The sequence below is a fragment of the Panthera pardus genome, unplaced genomic scaffold (assembly GCF_024362965.1).
Source record: "Panthera pardus isolate Hobbes unplaced genomic scaffold, ASM2436296v1 HiC_scaffold_7, whole genome shotgun sequence".
NCBI lineage: Eukaryota > Metazoa > Chordata > Mammalia > Carnivora > Felidae > Panthera > Panthera pardus.
Genome location: NW_026527002.1, coordinates 20,539,451 through 20,563,043, shown reverse-complemented (window position 1 = coordinate 20,563,043; position 23,593 = coordinate 20,539,451). Strand labels below are relative to the sequence as shown.

General features: G+C 40.9%; 1 protein-coding gene and 1 long non-coding RNA gene across 2 annotated transcripts in view; one reads left to right on the top strand and one right to left on the bottom strand.

Moving 5' to 3' along the window:
* The first annotated feature begins 2,618 nt into the window (after positions 1 to 2,618).
* The window catches only part of LACTB2 (lactamase beta 2), a 32,135-nt gene continuing 11,160 nt past the window's right edge, over positions 2,619 to 23,593 (top strand). Inside the window, exons 1-3 of the mRNA XM_019453247.2 lie at positions 2,619 to 2,801; positions 15,431 to 15,594; positions 21,099 to 21,225. Of these exons, the coding sequence (XP_019308792.1) occupies positions 2,680 to 2,801; positions 15,431 to 15,594; positions 21,099 to 21,225 (413 nt within the window). The 5' untranslated portion in view covers positions 2,619 to 2,679. The remainder of the gene's footprint in view (positions 2,802 to 15,430; positions 15,595 to 21,098; positions 21,226 to 23,593) is intronic.
* The window catches only part of LOC109269330 (uncharacterized), a 28,522-nt gene continuing 26,808 nt past the window's right edge, over positions 21,880 to 23,593 (bottom strand). Inside the window, exon 3 of the long non-coding RNA XR_008419887.1 lies at positions 21,880 to 22,604. This is a non-coding gene — a long non-coding RNA (uncharacterized LOC109269330). The remainder of the gene's footprint in view (positions 22,605 to 23,593) is intronic.

The following is a 23,593-nucleotide window of genomic DNA, read 5'->3' as shown; positions in this document are numbered from 1 at the left end:
TAAACCTTTAAGATCGAATACTAAAATGAAACTGAAATCATCTGTTAGTCATATTATGGGATTTCCTCATCTAGTGATAACAGAGTTTATGTCACTGGAACTAACAGTACACCCTTTCATAACTATCACATTGGGAGAAGGAATCACATGGCCCCTTTTATAAGTTAACTAGGTTACAAGGTTTTACTGTATTCAAAATTTAAGTTTCAAGAAAATACAATTTGCTTCCCAGCATATCCAAGTAGATGAAAAGTGTATGAAAAGGAAGGAGAGAGATTGTTCAATTTGAAGTACTCTGATAAAGAAATTTACGAAGTATTTTTAACTTAGTACCACCTACCTTTTTCAAACTATATACCTTCTCAAACCCTATGCCCCAAGAACATATGATTATTGATTTCTCTTCCCCAAATAAATACTACAGTTCTTCTATTTCCAAGCCTTTTCTCAACATTATTTACTGTTTAGAATACCCTTCCTACCTCCATCTACCTGATCAAGTTCTATCAGTCCTTTAAGAATCAGTTCAAAGCCCTACCACCTTTAAGCTTTCCCAGATCTTCCCAGTTAATTTGATTCTCCCCTTCCCCCTTGCAATCCCACCACTTCAACTATACTTCACTAGGATTTACCCACACATGCTTTAAAATAAGATAATGTATGTCTCCTTCCTAGTTATAAACCTCTAGAAAGCCAACTAACATTTTTAACACCCCCCCCCATATGTCTACAACAATACGTTGCACATTGCAGGCAGATGATAAATGATTGTAAATAAATTAACTGAACAGAATATAAAATCTTTCATCTTATTTCTTGAAGGGCTTTAACTTCAAGTCACATTTCTAAACATATCCACAAAGACAATTTTGTATCAGCAGCTTAGAACTCTTCTGAGCTCAACACATATAACCAACTGTCTATATATTTCTTTACCAGAATATCCCATAATCATCCTAATTTCAGTTGTCCAAACCAAGTTCACTACCCAATCTCTGTTCCTCCTCTTCTGCTGGTGTCTAATGTCTCAAATCAAGTCACTCAACTTTTATATTATTTGTTGGGTCCATTCTCTGCCAAATGAAGAGCTTGGCAACAGATTAAAAGAACTTGAGATGGAACCCACAAAGGAAATTCTAACTTAAAACAAAAAGTCGAGGGATAGAAGAATGGAGCTGCCCACAAGTCCCAGAAATTATTGTTCCACCATTTTCTCAAAGGTTGGCTGACTTCCCAGCTCAGGAATTTTAAAAAAGGAAAATGGAAGTAGCTTCCTGACTGAATACCCATTAAGTGATGGCTACAAATAAATAAAATTGGGAAGTTGAAAATGCCTGATGTGGGGAATTTTTATGATTCTTCCAAACATTTTTTTTTAAAGGGCATATTGCCAGCCTTCCTATTACAAAGGGGATAATTTACGCGATTATTTCAGCAAAGGTTTTTGAAACACTTTTCCATTAAAAGTACATCTTTGAGACACAAGGCAAAGAAAATGTTATACATGATACAGGTGTGTCTTTCAAGAAATCTGGAATAGTAAACTAATGATTTGCAAAATAAATATTGTACAAATTAATAGCAGTCTTTTCTTCAGAAATACCCGCAAAACAAAAACGAAACAAAACAAAAAAGTTAAACTGTGTTTCCTAAATTTTAGAACCACAAGCATCTACTGTCAATTTCTCATTTGTTTTGAAAAAGAAGCGGGCTGGGACAGTGGAGATGATCTAGATCGCTTTTGAGGTAGGGCTTACATACGATTGCCGAAACTCAATGAAACTGATCATAGGATCTGTGCATTTCCTTTTAGGTAACGTGTAACTAGATTTTTTTTTTTTTTAATAGGTAGCAGCGGTTAATACTGGGATAGTTAGTGCTGAACCGCTTAGAAATGGACTCCTTATAGAGAAAATAACTCCCTTAGGTCTTAGGCACACAACTCCTCAAGGCCGACCGAGGTGTCTGGGCAGGAACACGGCCCGCGGAGGGAGGGACAAGCTCCTTGAACGTGACCAGATGGGGGCAAAGCAGCAGACGCTGAGCGGGGGTTCATAGCTGTCACCTGGGCAAGTCTCCAAATCTCCGTTTTTCATTTATAAAGCGGCCATAAAAATAGCGCCTACGTCTTAATGTTGTGAGGGTTAAATAGTGTCTAGAGAAAGCACTCAGCATAGCAGTAAGGACTAAGTAAATATTAGCTGCCGCTATTATGAAAGATTCACAAGCTCCTTCTCCCTCACACACACACTCACACACCGCCAGGGCCTAAAAACAACGAGGTGCCAGTGTTTTGTAACCAACCCCACACCTGCCTGCCCTTTGCTCCACTACGAGACCTCCTGGGTTAAAACGTCTCTGGACCACTGAGATGAACTCGCCTGTCTGGACACAAATCCCTGTGAAGGCACCAGGCTCTGTGACAGGCGACAGCGCCCGACGAGCCGGAACCCAACCCGGCCTCAAGACGCCTCGAGCCACGCGCCTTCGCTCGCCCGCCCTCCCGCCGGTGCCCGCGCAGCCCGGGAGGCGTCCTTTGACCTCTGGCCCCGCCCCCAGCACAGCTGAGCTCTCCTCCCGTCTGGAGAGCGCGGCGTCAGCTGACTGCCGGCCCCGCCCCGAGCCCAGTCACCAGTTCCGCGCTCTGGTCTCCGCGCGTCGCGGGTGGCGGAAACCGAGATGTCGACTGTCCTGCAGCGCATCGAGCGGCTGTCCAGCAGGGTGGTGCGCGTTCTGGGCTGTAACCCGGGACCCATGACCCTGCAGGGCACCAACACCTACTTGGTAGGGATCGGCAGCAGGTAAACGTCCCTCTTCCTCTCCGACAAACACCCGGGCCTGCGGGACACACGGAACTGGGGTTGCGACAACTGCTCTCCGGAGACGGAGAGGCTGTGAGCCGGCACCCTGGAGCTCGGTGACCTGCCCGGGCCAGGCTGCCCCACTCAGGACCACCGTCAGACGCTCCGATTCCAGCCATCCCCTAAATCACTGTAGTACCGGGTGGTAGCCCCTCTAACTGACAAATAGCCGATGGGGGAGAAATAATGGGGGAGGGAGAACCTTCCTGTTTTTGAAACCCCACTTACTTTGCATTCAATGTCAGAGTGAGTGTATTTAAGATGTTGAGAAATTAGGATCGCCTAGAGTTAGTAATCCAGAAAAGCGTTTACTTTGCTCACCTTCTGCCTTTGACCTAGTGTTTTGCTCAGAGTATAACTTGCCCTTCAGGAAAGTAGATTTCTTGTGCTGAGACCTTTTTCTTAATTCAGCAGCAGAGGGCAGGATTTTCTTGCTTGCAAATTGCTCAAGTCTAGAGCTCCCCCCCCCCCCTCCCCGCCAGCTCTTGGGAAAGAGGAGCCCACTAACAGATTTTGGGTTTTGTTACTATTGTGTGGCTTCATTTAAGTTATTTTGTTGGTGGAATAACCTATCTGTATTTCTAAGATTTTTCTCTTATTCAGCTGCATTGTTTTAGTGTAATTCTGCAGAAGTGGGGAGGTGTTGTACTGCACAAATGTGCATTGAACAGTTTTTGTAGGCTTCGTCTTTAGTATATATCCTGTGTAATACAAAATAAAAATAAGATAACAGTTCTCCTTGAACCTAGAATTTAATCGTATATTTCAAGATGTGATTTCCAAAAACAGTTTAGTAAGAATAATTGGAGTCTTCGTTTGAGGTGTCTGCTGTATTTGCTCAATGTTAGATGGAGCAGGATGAAAGGAAGTGGAAGTATTAAAGTCAGGAAAACAAAACTTAAGGAATCGGAAATGCTAAAGTCAGGAAAACAAAACTTAAGTTCAGAGTAACAAGGTAGGATCAAGTAGGTACAAAAGCTTTACTTTGGGCTGCCTCCAGAACTAGAAGGATAGAAAATTCAGCAGAAAACATACCTCAGAGCTAGGATAGAGTCTGTCTTGGCTGGGACTCCCTCACCCCAGGAAGTCCTAGGCATTTCTTCTCTCTTCAGCGTGTCATCTTAAACTAGTTCCCACGTCAGTACCATGATAAAATGGAATATAGTCAGAATTACCCTGAGAAGTCTCTTAGGAGGCACTGAGTTGGAGGTCGTGTACTATCTAACAATGAGTTCAGTGCAGCCTGCTTTTCTTCCAGCAATGAAGCAGATGGCTGGTCCTGTTTGAAAACCAGATGACGAAGTTGGCTTGCGTTTAGGGGCCATGTTGTATGAAAAATACATACTGTATCTTTAAACACTGGAATCACTTTCACTGTAGCAGAGTGCTTGTGGTAAAAGGGACATAGAGAACCTGGAAGTGACTAAGGGAAACTTTCACAGTCTCCCACTTTATACTGCTTATGTTACCACTCACGTCAACTCATGGGGTGAAATGGCCAGTGGAATCACTCATATATGACATATATATGACCAATTCATACAGTGGAGCTAGAATAACGTGCAGATGATGTTACTCTATAAAGTAGAAGTCAGGTGGCAAGAGATGAATATTAATTTGGTACAAATAAGAGATCAGATATTGGTATCCACTTGTTCTGCACAAAACAGTTCTAAGATCACAGGTGGTGCTTATATCACCAAACCTAATGGCATTTCTCCATTCCTATCTTATTTGGACTTCAGTACCTTTTGACACTATTGACCATTCCCTCGATTTACTAACACCACAGTCTCCTGGTTTCCTCTTACCTCTCTAGCTATTATTTCTCAATCTTCTTTATAGAATCAGCCTCTTTACCAGATCTTTAAGTGTGTGAGTTCCTCAGGATATAATCGGAGTTTCTCTTCTGTTCTCATGCTATATTCTCCATCTAGGGGATCTTGTCTACTTCCTTGGCTTCACGTATTATCTATCCATTAATAGCTCCCAACGTTATAGCTCCAGTTTAGGTAAAATACAAACTTGATCTTCAGACTAGGATATCCAGCTCCTTTTCTTAAATCTCTACTTGGATGACACAGCCACTTGAAACTCAGTGTTTCACAAGCTGAACTCCTGTGCTTTCCACCAAACCTGGTCCTCTTCCAGTCATCCATATCTTGGTAAACAGAACCATCCCCATATTTGATCAGTGCAAATGCTTAGCACCCTTCCTGCCACTTCTCAGCTTCCTGCACACACTTCCATGCCATTTGGAGGATCTCTCCATGTCCACTTCTGTCGCCCAGACTGCACCAGTATGACTCTTGCTTACGCTTCTAGAAAGCCTAAAGGCTTCTCTGGAACTGTTTTTGTCCTTCTTTAATCCATTCTCCCCCATGTGGCAGGAATAGTATTTTCAAAATTAAAATTAGAAGGTCTTGCATTTGTGGCTTCCACTTGTCTCATCAACCTCATCTACAACCCTTCTCCCATCCTAGCCAGATGGGTTGTATTCATTCTGCCCCCTGGCTTTCATGCAGGTTTTCCTCTAAGTGTCCCACTTATCCCTCTCCTCTTTACCAAGCTATCTTCACTCATGCTGTAGAGTTCAGGATGAACTCTTCCAAAATATTTCTTCAAGGAAGCTGTCCCTGGCCCCTTAGACTATGTTAGGTTGACATAATGCACTGTGTTAGCACTCTATGCTTTTCATGGTCCTTGTCTTAGTGGGAAAAAAAAAAATGATTTTTTTTTCTTTTTCTTTTTTTGTTTTTTGTTTGGAAATTTATTGTCAAATTGGTTTCCATACAACACCCAGTGCTCATCCCAAAAGGTGCCCTCCCACCCCCCTCCCTCCCACCCCTCAACAGCCCTCAGTTTGTTCTCAGTTTTTAAGAGTCTCTTATGCTTTGGCTCTCTCCCACTCTAACCTATTTTTGTTTGTTTGTTTGTTTGTTTGTTTGTTTTTTCCCCTCCCCCATGGGTTTCTGTTACGTTTCTCAGGATCCACCTAAGAGTGAAAACATGGTATCTGTCTTTCTCTCTATGGCTTATTTCACTTAGCATCACACTCTCCAGTTCCATCCACGTTGCTACAAAGGGCCATATTTCATTCTTTCTCATTGCCACGTAGTACTCCATTGTGTATATAAACCACAATTTCTTTATCCATTCATCAGTTGATGGACATTTAGGCTCTTTCCATAATTTGGCTATTGTTGAGAGTGCTGCTATAAACATTGGGGTACAAATGCCCCTATGCATCAGCACTCCTGTATCCCTTGGGTAAATTCCTAGCAGTGCTACTGCTGGGTCATAGGGTAGGTCTATTTTTAATTTTCTGAGGAACCATCACACTGTTTTCCAGAGTGGCTGCACCAATTTGCATTCCCACCAACAGTGCAAGAGGGTTCCCGTTTCTCCACATCTTCGCATCTATAGTCTCCTGATTTCTTCATTTTGGCCACTCTGACTGGCATGAGGTGATATCTGAATGTGGTTTTGATTTGTATTTCCCTGATGAGGAGCGACGTTGAGCATCTTTTCATGTGCCTGTTGGCCATCTGGATGTCTTCTTTAGAGAAGTGTTCATGTTTTCTGCCCATTTCTTCACTGGATTATTTGTTTTTTGGGTGTGGAGTTTGGTGAGCTCTTTATAGATTTTGGATACTAGCCCTTTGTCCGATATGTCATTTGCAAATATCTTTTCCCATTCTGTAGGTTGCCTTTTAGTTTTGTTGGTTGTTTCCTTTGCTGTGCAGAAGCTTTTTATCTTCATGAGGTCCCAGTAGTTCATTGTTGCTTTTAATTCCCTTGCCTTTGGGGATGTGTCAAGTAAGAAATTGCTGCAGCTGAGGTCAGAGAGGTCTTTTCGTGCTTTCTCCTCTAGGGTTTTGATGGTTTCCTGTCTCACATTCAGGTCCTTTATCCATTTTTAGTTTATTTTTGTGATTGGTGTGAGAAAGTGGTCTAGTTTCAACCTTCTGCATGTTGCTGTCCAGTTCTCCCAGCACCATTTGTTAAAGAGACTGTCTTTTTTCCATTGGATGTTCTTTCCTGCTTTGTCAAAGATGAGTTGGCCATACTTTTGTGGGTCTAGTTCTGGGATATCTATTCTATTCCATTGGTCTATGTGTCTGTTTTTGTGCCAATATCATGCTGTCTTGATGATGACAGCTTTGTAGTAGAGGCTAAAGTCTGGGATTGTGATGCCTCCTGCTTTGGTCTTCTTCAAAATTACTTTGGCTATTCAGGGCCTTTTGTGGTTCCATATGAATTTTAGGATTGCTTGTTCTAGTTTCGAGAAGAATGCTGGTGCAATTTTGATTGGGATTGCGTTGAATGTGTAGATAGCTTTGGGTAGTATTGACATTTTGACAATATTTATTCTTCCAATCCATGAGCACAGAATGTTCTTCCATTTCTTTATATCTTCTTCAATTTCCTTCATAAGCTTTCTATAGTTTTCAGCATACAGATCTTGTACATCTTTGGTTAGATTTATTCCTAGGTATTTTATGCTTTTTGGTGCAATTGTGAATGGGATCAGTTTCTTTCTTTGTCTTTCTGTTGCTTCATTATTAGTGTATAATAATGCAACTGATTTCTGTACATTGATTTTGTATCCTGCGACTTTGCTAAATTCATGTATCAGTTCTAGCAGACTTCTGGTGGAGTCTATTGGATTTTCCATGTATAATATCATGTCATCTGCAAAAAGTGAAAGCTTGACTTCATCTTTGCCAATTTGGATGCCTTTGATTCCCTTTTGTTGTCTGATTGCTGATGCTAGAACTTCCAACACTATGTTAAACAACAGCAGTGAGAGTGGGCATCCCTGTCATGTTCCTGATCTCAGGGAAAAAGCTCTCAGCTTTTCCCCATTGAGGATGATGTTAGCTGTGGGCTTTTCATAAATGGCTTTTATGATGTTTAAGTATGTTCCTTCTATCCCGACTTTCTCGAGGGTTTTTATTAAGAAAGGTTGCTGAATTTTGTCAAATGCCTTTTCTGCATCGGTTGACAGGATCATATGGTTCTTATCTTTTCTTTTATTAATGTGATGTATCACATTGATTGATTTGCAAATGTTGAACCAGCCCTGCATCCCAGGAATGAATCCCACTTGATCATGGTGAATAATTCTTTTTATATGCTGTTGAATTCGATTTGCTAGTATCTTATTGAGAATTTTTGCATTCATATTCATCAGGGATATTGGCCTGTAGTTCTCTTTTTTTACTGGGTCTCTGTCTGGTTTAGGAATCAAAGTAATACTGGCTTCATAGAATGAGTCTGGAAGTTTTCCTTCCCTTTCTATTTTTTGGAAAACCTTGAGAAGGATAGGTATTATCTCTGCTTTAAACGTCTGGTAGAATTCCCCTGGGAAGCCATCTGGTCCTGGACTCTTATTTGTTGGGAGATTTTTGATGACTGATTCAATTTCTTCGCTGGTTATGGGTCTGTTCAAGCTTTCTATTTCCTCCTGATTGAGTTTTGGAAGCGTGTGGGTGTTTAGGAATTTGCCCATTTCTTCCAGGTTGTCCAGTTTGTTGGCGTATAATTTTTCATAGTATTCCCTGATAATTGTTTGTATCTCTGAGGGATTAGTTGTAATAATTCCATTTTCATTCATGATTTTATCTATTTGGGTCATCTCCCTTTTCTTTTTGAGAAGCCTGGCTAGAGGTTTATCAATTTTGTTTATATTTTCAAAAAACCAACTCTTGGTTTCATTGATCAGCTCTACAGTTTTTTTAGATTCTATATTGTTTATTTCTGCTCTGATCTTTATTATTTCTCTTCCTCTGCTGGGTTTAGGCTGCCTTTGCTGTTCTGCTTCTAGTTCCTTTAGGTGTGCTGTTAGATTTTGTATTTGGAATTTTCCTTGTTTCTTGAGATAGGCCTGAATTGCAATGTATTTTCCTCTCAGGACTGCCTTTGCTGCATCCCAAAGCATTTGGATTGTTGTCTTTTCATTTTTGTTTGTTTCCATATATTTTTTAATTTCTTCTCTAATTGCCGGGTTGAAACATTCATTCTTTAGTAGGGTGTTCTTTAACCTCCATGCTTTTGGAGGTTTTCCAGACTTTTTCCTGAGGTTGAGTTCAAGCTTCATCGCATTGTGGTCTGAAAGTATGCATGGTATGGTCTCAATTCTTGTATACTTATGAAGGGCTGTTTTGTGACCCAGTATGTGATCTATCTTGGAGAATGTTCCATGTGCACTCGAGAAGAAAGTATATTCTGTTGCTTTGGGATGCAGAGTTCTAAATATATCTGTCAAGTCCATCTGATCCAATGTATCATTCAGGGCCCTTGTTTCTTTATTGACCGTGTGTCTAGATGATCTATCCATTTCTGTAAGTGGAGTGTTAAAGTCCCCTGCAATTACCACATTCTTATCAATAAGGTTGCTTATGTTTGTGAGTAATTGTTTTATATATTTGGGGGCTCCCGTATTTGGCGCATAGACATTTATAATTGTTAGCTCTTCCTGATGGATAGACCCTGTAATTATTATATAATGCCCTTCTTCATTTCTTGTTACAGCCTTTAATTTAAAGTCTAGTTTGTCTGATATAAGTATGACTACTCCAGCTTTCTTTTGACTTCCAGTAGCATGATAAATAGTTCTCCATCCCCTCACTTTCAATCTGAAGGTGTCCTCAGGTCTAAAATGAGTCTCTTGTAGACCCAGCAAATAGATGGGTCTTGTTTTTTTTATCCATTCCGATACCCTATGTCTTTTGGTTGGCGCATTTAGTCCATTTACGTTCAGTGTTATTATAGAAAGATATGGGTTTAGAGTCATTGTGATGTCTGTAGGTTTCATGCTTGTAGCGATGTCTCTGGTACTTTGTCTCACAGGATCTCCCTTAGGATCTCTTGTAGGGCTGGTTTAGTGGTGACGAATTCCTTCAGTTTTTGTTTGTTTGGGAAAACCTTTATCTCTCCTTCTATTCTAAATGACAGACTTGCTGGATAGAGGATTCTCGGCTGCATTTTTTTTTCTGTTCATCACATTGAAGATTTCCTGCCATTCCTTTCTGGCCTGCCAAGTTTCAGTAGAGAGATCGGTCACGAGTCTTATAGGTCTCCCTTTATATGTTAGTGTACGTTTATCCCTAGCTGCTTTCAGAATTTTCTCTTTATCCTTGTATTTTGCCAGTTTCACTATGATATGTCGTGCAGAAGATCGATTCAAGTTACATCTGAAGGGAGTTCTCTGTGCCTCTTGGATTTCAATGCCTTTTTCCTTCCCCAGATCAGGAAAGTTCTCAGCTATTATTTCTTACAGTACACCTTCAGCAACTTTCCCTCTCTCTTCCTCCTCTGGAATACCAATTATGCGTAGATTATTTCTCTTTAGTGCATCACTCAGTTCTCTAATTTTCCCCCATACTCCTGGATTTTCTTATCTCTCTTTTTCTCAGCTTCCTCTTTTTCCATAATTTTATCTTCTAGTTCACCTATTCTCTCCTCTGCCTCTTCAATCCAAGCCATGGTCATCTCCCATTTTATTTTGCAGTTCATTGATAGCATTTTTTAGCTCCTCCTGACTGTTCCTTCGTCCCTTGATCTCTGTAGCAATAGATTCTCTGCTGTCCTTTATACTGTTTTCAAGCCCAGCAATTAATTTTATGACTATTATTCTAAATTCACTTTCTGTTATATTGTTTAAATCATTTTTGATCAGTTCCTTAGCTGTTGTTATTTCCTGGACATTTTTTTGAGGAGAATTCTTCTCTTTCATCATTTTGGATAGTCCCTGGAGTGGTGCGGGACTGTGGGGCACTTCCCCTGTGCTGTCTTGAATAATTCGCATTGGTGGGCGGGGCCGCAGTGAGACCTGATGTCTGCTCCCAGCCCACCACTGGGGCCACAGTCAGACTGGTGTGTGCCTTCTCTTCCCCTCTCCTAGGGGCGGGATTCACTGTGGGGCGGCGTGGCCCATCTGGGCTACTTGCACACTGCCAGGCTTGCGGTGCTGGGGATCTGGCGTATTAGCTGGGGTGGATCGGCAAGGTGCACAGGGGCGCGAGGGGCAGGCTCAGCTCACTTTTCCTTCGGAGATCCGCTTCGGGAGGGGCCCTGTGGCACTGGAAGGGAGTCAGACCCGCCGGAGGGATGGATCCGCAGAAGCACAGCGTTGGGTGTTTGCGCGGTGCAGGCAAGTTCCCTTTGGGATTTTGGCTGGGGGATGGGCGAGGGACATGGCGCTGGCCAGCGCCTTTGTTCCCCACCAAACTGAGCTCTGTCCTCCCCGGGCTCAGCAACTCTCCCTCCCGTTGTCCTCCAGCCCTCCTGTTCTCTGAGCAGAGCTGTTAACTTATAACCTTCCAGGTGTTAAGTCCCGCTTGCTGTCCAAACACACTCCATCCGGCCCCTCCGCTTTTGCCAGCCAGACTTGGGGGCTCTACTTGGCTGGCGGGCTGCCCCTCCACCCCGGCTCCCTCCCGCCAGTCCGTGTAGCGCTCACCACCTCTCCGCCCTTCCTACCCTCTTCCGTGGACCTCTCGTCTGCGCTTGGCTCCGGAGACTCCGTTCTGCTAGTCTTCTGGTGGTTTTCTGGGTTATTTAGGCAGGTGTAGGTGGAATCTAAGTGATCAGCAGGACGCGATGAGCCCAGCGTCCTCTACGCCGCCATCTTTCCTCCAAAAAATGAATTTTTGTGTAAGAAGCTTCATGTCTTTCCTCACTTCCACTTCCCACCAAACTAAGTGCAATGAAGGCTTACTCATCACTGTATCCCCAGCACCTCACACAGAGCTTTGTACATAGTACAGTAAATATTTGCTGAATGAATGAATGAGGGTTCTCTAGGTTTTCTCTTCATTTTCAGTACTATGATTCAAAGATTTCTGAGTAACTGCAGTTGTAGCTGGTATTCTTCATTCTCATTAGCCTGTGTGTGCCAAATAAATTTCCCTAAAGCATTACTAACCATCCTGTGATGCCCCAGTACACAGGTATTCGGTAAACATTTGAATGGACAAATAACAGCCAGATCTTCTGACAAGTGTTTCCATGTTCCTCCTCTGCTCAAGAATCTCCAAAAGCTGGGGCGCCTGGGTGGCTCAGTCGGTTGAGCGTCCGACTTCGGCTCAGGTCATGATCTCATGGTTCATGGGGTTCAAGCCCCGCATCAGGCTCTGTGCTGACAGCTCGGATCCTGGAGCCTACTTTGGATTCTGTGTCTCCCTCTCTCTCCCTGCCCCTCTCCCACTCATGCTCTGTCTCTCTCTCTCTCTCTCAAAAATAACTAAACATAAAAAAAAAAAAAAAAAAAAAAGAATCTCCAAAAGCTGCAAGTTTAACCTTTACTATCAAAATTGTAACTCCCTTGATGGCAAATAGTATATCTTTTAATAGGAAAAGGTAGTCTAATGTAGCAACTAGAGTTAAGACTCTGTACCTAAATCTGGATCCTAGCTTATGACTTTGGACAAGACAGTTGACTCTCTTAAGCTTCAGATTCCTTATTTGTGCAATGAGAGTTGAATAGTACCCACCTCAAAGGGTATTCCTCATATCCAAAGAAAATGTGCATTGCAGTTAGAAAGGTCTGGATTCAATTATATTCTCTGCTAGAGTTTGTGACTCTGAGCAAGTTACTATATTACTTATATGTCTAACTTGTCAAGGCCTCAGTTTCTTCATCTATATAATGAGAGAAGAATCTCAGGATTGTTTTGATAATTAAATAAGATAAAAATAAAGCTACTGCCTCCAACAAACATTTATTCCCTAGTACTTGCCACTATCTAGGTTCCAGCAAAGCCAGACAAGGTTTCTGTCCTCAGGGAGCTTAAATTTGTAGGTTGTGGGAGGGTATGGAGATAGGCAATAAATAAATAAACATGTAAGTATATAATGTGTCACATGGTAATAGGTGCTATGGAGAAAAAGCAAGGGAAGATGGCTGGAATGTCATCAAAATTCACCGTGGCCCAAACCAGATTTATCTCACATTTGTTCCCTCCAGTGTTTACAGTCCTGGTTAATGACATACCAGTCATCTCACCTGGAAACCACAGAATCGTCAACTCTTTCCTTTCCCTTCCGACTCCAGTTGTTGAAAAAAAAAATCCTGTTGAGGTGCCCGGGTGGCTCAGCTGGTTAAGTGTCCAACTGTTGATTTCAGCTCAGGCCACAATCTCATGGTCGTAAGAGCAAGCACAAGTTGGGCTCTGCACTGAACATGAAGCCTGCTTAAGATTCTCTGCCTCTCTCTTTGCCCCTCCCCACCACATGCACGCACAGGTGTGCTTGCACGCTCACTGTCTCCCTCAAAAAAAAAAAAAAATCCTGCTGATTGTGTCAATGTTTTTTAACCATCTCCTCCTTACATTTCCACTGCCTACAGGACCTCATAATGCATTCTTGGGCCAATATAACCATCTAGTTTCCCTGTCTCCAGAAGGGACAGTTATAATACTATGTACTTGTGAAGTATGGCCACTGCTCCATGGAACTTAAGGTGTAGATAAAAGGCTGTGGACCACAAGGCCATTCATGCCCCCCCCCCCCCCACCACACACACAGAAACACCCCAATCCTGCAAGCAGACAGTTTGTTTTTATTGGGTCTCTGGGAATACGGTTAGGGAAACAAGCCACCCAATATAAAATAGCCATACGGTTTCTTCCTGTCATTTACCCCATATTAATGTTCTGCAGAATGCTGAACTGTTTATCTGTCAACTGTTACTATTTGTTTTCATAGCTCTTCCCACCCTCCACTAGTATAAACAGGATTTTTTGTCTTGTAAGAAAGGCATGGCATATAGTAGATAATTCATACAGTTATTATATTAATGAATGACTCAGACTTTTCATTAAGACTAATCTTCTGTCCCCCAATATGAATTAGGGAGGTGTTACTGTGAAGCAGCATGAATTAAGAAGTTTGTGAGCTGGTTCTTTAGTTCAGGAAAACCTCACAGAGAAAGAACGTCATCCCATAAAATAGTGAGGAAGGGCAAACAAAGTATAAGGAAGGTTCAGAACCACAAAGCTGAAAAATATAACAGGGTTGTCTAAGTCAAGAAATAAAGCAACTCAGACATTTCCCCATGCTTCCCTCCTACCTTCATTTTTATGTGGAAGGGAACCAATGTAAAACTTGAGTGTAAGTTTTTATGTAGTGCAGAAGACGAGGTTTCTTTAGGAATACCATTGAATCTAATTCTTCCATATCTATTAGACATTTAAGGATGTCATAAAAGATCTCAAAGAGTGGATAGGAGCACCTGGATGGATCAGTCAGTTAAGCCTCCAACTTTGGCTCAGGTCATGATCTCATAGTTCATAAGTTCCAGCCCCCCATCGGGCTCTCTGCTGTCAGCGCAAAGTCTGTTTTGGATCCTCTGTCCCCCTCTCTCTGCCCCTCCCCTGCTCATGCTGTCTCCCTCTCTCAAAAATAAACATTAAAGAGAGAGTGCATAAAAGCACATTCTGGAGCCAGAATATCTGGGTTTGAATGCTGGTTTGGCCATTTATTTGCAGAGTAACCTTGGGCAAGTTACTTAATTTCTGGATATAATAATGAAATACCTATTTTTAAAACATTTTCTTAATGTTTATTTTTGAGAGAGAGACAGACAGACAGTGTGAACAGGAGAGGGGCAGAGAGAGGGAGAGACGTAGAAAGGGAAGTGGGCTCCAGGCTCCATGCTGTCAGCACAGAGCCCCATGCAAGGCTCAAACTCACAAACTGTGAGATAATCAATGGCCGAAGTCAGAGGCTTAACTTACTGAGCCACCCAGGCACCCCATGAAATACCTATTTTAAATAGTTTTATGGGAGTGAGGGGGCCTGGGTGGCTTAGTCGGGTAAGCATCCAGTTTCGCCTCAGGTCATGATCTCATGGTTTGTAGGTTCAAGCCCCACATTGGGCCCTGTGCCGACAGCTCAAAGCCTGGAGCCTTCTTCAGATACTGTGTCTCCCTTTTCCCTTTGCCCTTCCCCCCGCTTGTTCGTGCGCACTCTCTCCCTCTCTCTCTCTCTGTCTCTCTCAAAAATAAACATTAAAAAAAATAGTCTCATAAGGAACATAATTGTTAAAATATGTAAAGTCCTTAGAACAATGCCATATTTAAGTGCTATGTAAGTATTCAATATTATTGTGCCTTGAACTTGCCAAGTTCAGGCTCACATTTAACTATAGGTTTTGTTTTGTTTTGTTTTGTTTTTTGTTTCTTCTTGAAAGAGAGAGCATGCACACACAGGCTCTGGAGAGAGGCAGAGGGAGAGAGAGAATCCCAAGCAGGCTCCACAGTCAGCACAGAGCCCAACATGGGGCTTGATCCCACAACCCTGAGATCATGACCTGAGCCGGAATCAAGAGTCAGACGCTCAACCGACTAAGCCACCCAGGCGCCCCTATAAGTTTTTTTCAAAGAACTTTTCTTACAGTGAGATTACTGTGGTTAAGGCAAAGTATCCTTTAGTTGGTTTTTGAGAAGGTTGAAAGCCAAGCAATTTATGTAGTTTCTTAAATGTAATATGAATTATCTATGTGAGACATATGCTGATACTCTCTGTTCCAATTGTGTGATTATCTTCCATTTAATTTTCAGGAGAATCCTCATTGACACTGGAGAACCAGCAATTCCAGAATATATCAACTGTTTAAAGCAGGCTCTGACTGAATTTAATACAACAATCCAGGAAATCGTAGTGACTCACTGGCACCGTGATCATACCGGGGGCATAGGAGATATTTGTAAAAGCATCAGTAATGGTAAACAGAAAGCATTAATTGAGCTCATTGAGGAAAAGTACGTTTTCAGAATAATTTATTTCAGTTACACAACTATGTAAGCTAGTTGGTCATTTACTGAATACCTTATATATTTATGTCATACTTTTAGAAGTTAATATACTTTAATACTGCCCCAATGTTAACAAAAGAGGAGAGGGAAAGTCCTGTTTTCTACTTCAGATCTCTTATCCCGCTTATTTTTCCCCTTTGCCCAGTGATGAAGGTCGGTTTTAATTTTGTCTGTGTGACAGTTAGTACTTCAGATCCAATAACTAACCAGTGTTGAGCATTTACTGTGTGCCAGGCACTGTGCTAAACGCGTTACAGGCAGCTGCTGTTTTTGTCCACATTCTAAACCTGGTCTCAGGTCCTCCGTAACTTTAAGGCACTTACTGCAGTACACTGAAATGCTGGTAAAAGATCATTGCACTGATAATTCTCTGTACCTGAAACCCATTCAGAACTGACACTTTACTGTTTCTCTCTTTATTCCCCCATCTCGCCATCACACACAGATTCATTCATTCCTTCCTTTAACAAATATCCAAGCGACCACTATATCCAGACACTGTTCTTGGCACAAGGGATATAGCAGTGAACACCACAAAGGCTCTGCTGTCCTGAAGCCTGCATTCTAGTAGGGAAGGTAAATGATAAATACATAATAAGTCAGATGGCGATAGGTGCCATGAAGAAAAAAATAAAGCTAAGTAAAGTAAAAGGGGAAAGAAGCCAAAGTGGCGGAAGGGCAGTGGTTTGTATCAAGAGTGGACAGGGAGGGGGAGCAAGCTATACAGTATGGCTGGCTGGCTGGCGTGTCTGAACAGACAAGAAGGCATTGCAAGAGCAGAGATACTGGAATTGGGGTGTGCTTGGCAAGTTCAAGACACATGAAGGACAGAAGGTCAGGAGCATTCATTCACAAAAGGAATGCACATCTGCATTCAACTCATGTTTTAAATATTTTTAAGTGTCGTCTTTTTTGGGCTTGAGATTACATTTGGGACACCAAGATATTTTCAGCCAGAGCACCCAATATCACCAGGCCCATTATTAAAAAACGCTCCAACCTTTGTTACCTTCTTAGCTCTTTTTTTTTTTCCTGATGTTTTATTATTTATTTTTGAGAGAGAGAGACAGAGTGTGAGTGGGGGAGGAGCAGAGAGAGAAGGAGACACAGAATCCAAAGCAGGTTCCAGGCTCTGAGCTGTCAGCACAGAGCCCCATGCGGGGCTTAAACTAACAGTGAGATCATGACCTGAGCCAAAGTCGGACACTTAACTGACTGAGCCGCACAGTCTCCCCCTCTTACCTCCTTTCTTACAATCCTAGAGGACCGTATGCCATAGGAAATCATTATCTTTCAGTGTCACTTTTCCTCACCTTTCTCTTATCTATCTACCAATTAAATTTTGTGAATTAAAAATCAATGCTGAAGGTTCTTGACTAGCTTTGGCCAACTCTTTTAGCATGAGGGTCAGTTTGAAATTTTTTAATGTTTATGGCCTACTGTTTCATAAATCAACTTCATTGAACTTGAATTTATATACATAAAGTGTACCCATTTTAAAAGTATAGTTTGATAAACACCTTTGTGACCAATCCAGTCAAGATAAAGAACACTCTCATGCCCCTAAAGAGAGGTCCCCTGGTGCCTCTCTGCAGTGATTCTCCCTCCAGCAGCCACTAATCTGCTTTATTTCACTATAGATTAGTTTTGCCTGTTTAAAATGTCACATAATGGGGGGTGCCTGGGTGGCTCAGTCTGTTGAGTGTCTGACTTTGGCTCAGGTCATGATCTCGTAGTTCGCAAGTTCAAGACCCACATCGGGCTTGCTGCTGTCAGCGTAGACCCGCTTTGGATCCTCTGTCCTCCTCTCTCTGCCCTCCCCTGCTTTTGCTCTCTCTCTCTCTCTCTCAAAAATAAATAAGCATTAAAAAAATGTTTTTAATAAATAAAATGTCACATGATAGAAGCATACAGAATCACTCTCTGGCTTCTTTCACACAGCGTCTTGTTTTTGAGATTCACCTAGGTTTCATATATCAGTAGTTTGTTCCTTATTGCCTAGTGGTAATCCATGGTGGGACTATACCATGATTTGTTTATCCATTCACCTGCCAATGGACATTTGACCTATTTCTTTAAATTAAAAATTAAAAGTTTTGGGTTCCATATAAAATAATGAATATTTGTATAATAGATTACCTATTAGGTTGATTTAAAGAAAATTGAGAAGGGGCACCTGGGTGGCTCAGTCAGTTACGCATCAGACTCTTGATCTCAGCTCAGGTCATGATGTCAGGGTCGTGAGTTCAAGCCCCAAAATAAAGAAAAAAATTTGACACTGCTCTATAGCCACTAAAATTTTAATATTTTGAGAAGTAACTTGTTGACTTTCATTCTGAACTTTATTGAAGCTAGACCAACTGTATACAGACCTTGAGTTGCTCAGCACTAAAATCATACAGAGCTACCTTTCAGAATCTCCCCGCAAGAGTCCCATGTATTTCTTCATTCTCTAAATCCTTAATTACTGGCATTCTTGTTCCATTTTATTTTATTACTTTCTTTGCTCCATATCATTTTACTATTTTTGTAAACTATCAGATGGCAGAAATTTTTCAACTGCTTTATGATGCTAACAACCTGTGGTTTTACAGGCCACACCTAAATTATGAATGCCATTTATAAGACTTATGTGACCAGGTGCCTGGGTGGCTTAGTTGGTTAAATGTCTTACTTCGGCTTAGGTCATGATCTCATGTGAGTTTGTGGGTTTGAGCCCCACATCAGGCTCTGGGCTGACAGTTTGGAGCCTGGAGCCTGCTTTGGATTCTGTGTCTCTCTTTCTCTCTGCCCCTCCCCTGCTTGCTCTCTCTCTCTCTCAAAAATAAACATTTAAAAATTTTAAGAAAAAAAAAAAAAAGACTTCTGTGAGAAGATACAGTAACTTCAAAGCATCCTGCTTTCAAACATTTAATATACAATCAGTGTATAATTTAGGAATTCCCAGTAGCTGGCAGGAAACCAGAATTTTACTAGACATGAGAACTATATAGCCCCAGGCTGCCCCAATATTTTGGTTTATTTTTAAGTAAATCTTACAAAATATATTTTGTAATCTGATAGCTGTTATTTTGCAGCTAAAGCTGGGTCTTTGCCGTTTCTTTCCCATCCCAGTCTTAAGAGTCAAATGTTTGCTTCTATGCCATTCAATTAGAATGTATTCTCATTGGAAGGTATTATAAACAATATGACTTGTATCAGCTTCAGTAATTAGCATTAACAATGATGTTATAAACCATTATTCAAACCTTAACAAATGACTGAGGGTTTCCCCCTGTTAAAATAATTACATGATTGAGACAGAAAGTAGGTAAGTGGTTGCCAGGGGCTGGAAGAAGGAGAGAATAGGGAGTGACTACAGTTGGGTAAAGGGTTTCTTTGAGGGATTTTGAAAACATTACAAAATTAGATAGTGGAGATAGTTATACAGCTCTTTGGATATATTTTTTTTTTTTTTTTTTTTTAGTTTATTTTGAGCGAGAGGGAGAGAGAAAGAATCCTAAGCAGGCTCCGCACTATCAGTGCAGAACCAGATGCGGGGCTCAAAGCCACCAACTGTGTGAGATCATGACCTGAACTGAAACCAAGAGTCAGATGCTTAACCAACTTAGCCACCCAGGCAACCCTGGATATACTTTAAGGACACTGAACTATACACTTTAAAAGGATGAATTTTGTACTATTGAATTATCTGTCAATAAGCTTTTATTAAATACAATTATTATTATATGATTGCTTTCAGCATGCCCTTCTCCATCCTGCCTATATAGGTTGTTAATTTGAGGAGGACATGTGTTTTCATATTTGCACATAACTTTAAAAACTAACACAAAGTTATTGTATGGCATTTGTTTTATAATTTTGAGATAACGGTGAGTTTTTTGGAAAGATTGTGTACCAAAGGTCTCATAACCAGAAGAAATGTAATACCTCTACTTCTCTACTGAAAGACAAAATTATACAGATTAAAAATAAACACATACCAAAAAACCTCCCCATCTCACTCCAGAATGAAGACAGCCTTATTATGTAATGCCAGTTCCCAGAATAGCATATTATTTTTTGCTTCAGCCTCCAAGATACAAAATAGTGGAGTTTGGGGCTGGAGAGGGAAGATCTGGTCCCAGTTGTTTTATTTTTATTACATTTGCAGTATTTCTATCTCTTTTCTCTTCCATTCTAGCCTGATTTCTGTGCCTTGTCAGTGTTTCCCTGAATGTCTTCTTCTCCATGTTGTCCACTGCTGTCACCTTAGTTCTGACACCTAGTCATCCCCTCCTGGTCTTTCTGATCTCTTCCCCTCCATTGTCCCACCTAGAGCTGCCATATTGATCAACGGGTTAACATTATTTCATTTTCTTTCCAAAGAGTGTACAGTGGCCACATACGGTAAAGTTTAAATTCCTCTATTCTGTGAAAGGCAATATAAGGCCCTCCATGGTCTGAGCGCATCTAATCCCACTTTATCTCCGCTTCTCAGCCAGTGTTTTGCATTAGACAGGTTGGTAGACACACGTGGTCATCTCTGTGCTTTTCCAGATGCTGTTCCCCTTATCTATAAGTCCTTCTCAGTACCTTTTCCCAAATTACTCATCCTTTACGCCATGCTTCAAGTTATATCAAGTCTATGAATTTTTTTCTTAATTGTTTCTTCTTTCTCTTAACTAGCATTGCATTTATGAGCTGAATTGTCCACGTAGTATTCATTAAATGAGACCAAGGATAGTTCTTTAATTATTTCTGGTTTGTAAATTTTATGTCCCCAACTGTGACAGTTTTTAAGCATCTGGATGTCATGGTGCTTCTATTCACTATGTGTAGTATACCGGTTAGATAATTCACACTCAGCTATTGATTGGTTAATTGATTTTCTTAACGTCAGTGAGAGGTCTAGTATGGGTTAAATTTATTTTAACAATTTCATATCTTAGCCCCGGGTTTGAGGCTTCCGTTCAACATTCACAGAAAGAACACTGTGCTCTCATCCTTTTATTATTAAGTACTGCCATGATGCCATGACTTCTTCTACTCTATGTTAAGACCTAGATAGAAAGAAAATTCTCAGGTACTGTATTACTGCCTCTTCAACACCCATCTTGATAGCAAAACTAGCTGAGATTATGAAGAACTACTTTCAAACTTTTGTATAAAATAAGGGTGACTAGAAAATCTCAAGGGCGTTTATGTAGACCTAGAAGCACATGAAAGAATAAAGAGCTCTTTTGTTGGGATAGAAAAAATACTATTCCAGAGATAACGCTGCTATAACCCATCCCATTTCCTCTTGTCTCTCTCTTAATGTTAGTATTTTTTGCCGTCATGCACAGTGTTAGCTCTATGAAAGCTGATCTCTTAAAAGGCTGAATTGTCATTGAAAGTATGACTTAATCTATTTTACATGTTTTGTTACTAGACACTGCATATTGCATTAAAAAACTCCCACGGAACCCTCCAAGAGAAGAAATTATAGGAGATGGAAAGCAACAATATGTTTATCTGCAAGATGGAGACATGATTAAAACTGAGGGTGCCACTCTCAGGTCAGTAAACATCCTTTAGCCAGGGAAGGGGGGAGGAGGTGATGTATGTCTTATAAAAAGTAAATAGGGGAAGATTTCTGCATATTTGCTTATAAGAGTGAAGAGTATCTCAAGAAGGATATAAAAGATCTGATAACATTGGTTACTCTGGGAAGAAAAACCAGTTGCTTGAGAAATAGGGGAAGAGACTTTTCACTCTATCTACCCTTCTAAAATTAATTTGTTTGAATTATAGGATTACCGTTTTTTAATAAAATTTAAATTAAAAAAACAGATCAGCATTTCCTGCCAGGGTGGTTTAGAGCTCTCAGTCAAATTAAGGACCTTCTCATGCTGTCAGTTCCAAAAGATGATCCGTACCTAAAGTAAATACATTTTAGGCCAGACCCATAATCTCCCATAACCTAAGTGAGATTGAGGAGTTGTTTCAAACTCAGTAGTTTAAAAACCGAACTACTGATGGTTCTCCTCTGTCCCCCATGATCGACTTGCTTTCCGACTTCAGAACACCTATTGCTCTCAGCACATAAGATTTTAATTTTTCTTCTAAGATGAAAGCTGGCTCTACTTCACCTTTATCGCTCCCCCTTTCCCCACCCACCACATCTAATGAGGTTAGTTTTTACCTTAAAAATATTTGTCTATTCTGTCCCCTTTTCTTCGTGTCCACCACCACTGCTTCTTGCTTAATATTTCTGTCTCCAGGCTCCCCTTTTCAATCTACCCTTCACACCCCATGTCACTTGAAACCTTGAATAACTCTCACTGCATACAAAATCATGTTTATTCTCCTTACCATGTCACTGTCTGGCCCCAAACCACTTTCCTGGCCTGAGTTCTACCATTTCCTTGTAAACACAATTAACCGTATCCAAATATTCCAACTTCAGTTCACATGTTACTTACCCAGGCAGAATTAACTGCTCCTTCCTCTAACTTTCATATAACTTGTATTTTATTATAGTAATTATTGAGTTGTATTGTAATTTTTGTGTGTGTGAGTAGGTATTTCCTTAAACGGTAATAAACCCCTTAGGTTCACAGTGTTAATGACAGTTGCTGTAGTAAACCAATCCCAAAATGTATGATGGTTCATACATGAATTAAGTTTTCTTCCCAGTCACATAAAGTCCACAAAAGCTTCCTGATCATCCAGTGCCCCCCGCCCCTGCAAATAATGTTTCGGATACCTTTCATCTTACGACTCCACCATCCTCAGTAGTTGGTTTTCAAGGTCACCTTGTTCACCTCAGTCAATCCATTGGGTTGTAGAGAAGGAGCATGGAAGGGATCTTTCATGGGAGGCTTTCACAAACCAGACCTTTTGTTACATTGGCTGTAAATTCAGTCGTGGTGGGCCACTGCTGACTGCAGGGAGGCTGGAAAAATGGAGTTTAAATTCATGCCCAGGAAAAAGAAGAAAGGTTTGATGATAAGCTGGCTGTTCTCTGACACAAGGCAGATACCAGATTCATCTTCAGATCCTCAGTCCCTGGCACATAGAAGGCACGGAATATTTACCAACACAGAGTAAATATCTAAAAGAGGGAAATAGATGAACAGATGAATGAGAAAGAGAAGATGAAGAACTGGGTATCCGTGCCCTCTTTCAAACCAGTGTTCCCTTTTTTCCTACTATGCCATTGATTTATAAATTTAATGCATAAACCATAAATTTATGGGCAATTTTCTAAAAATGCTCTTGTTGGAAATACGGTAGTATCTCCTATAATTTGTTCATGATACCTAAGGATAATAAACATTACATTACTACTTCTTCAGGGAGTATTCTCAGCAATGATGAATTTCCCCCATCACACAGTAAGGGTCTGTCTCAAAGGCTTGGGAACCATGGTACTGGTTTATTGGTTATTACAGAATCATGGATATTAGATTTATACCTAATTTGCAGATTGAGAACATTTGGTCCCAGGTAATTAATTACCACCCATCTGCCATGAACAGACCATATCTTTTTAAGCTTTTTATTAAAGTATACAAAAAGAAAAGTGTACATATCATCAGTGTGCAACATGGTGAATTATTACAAACTGGACAAACCATGTGAGCAGCACTGGATCAAGTGATGACAGTATCAGTGCCCTAAAGCCTCTCATGTGCATGCTTCGTGTCACTGCCTCCCCCTCACTTGAATGTGATCTTAGATTCATGGGGTGAATTGATGCCAAAGCCCTCGATATTATCTGAATTGCATTTAATTTTTCACTGAATTCTGATTAAGATGAATTATGGGAATCTATTTTAAGATTTGGGAGGTAAATGAAAAGAATCAAAAAAAGTAGACACACTCTTTAAAAATGACTTAGTAAATAACCTTTTCACAAAAATCTAATTATACTAGAGTTTG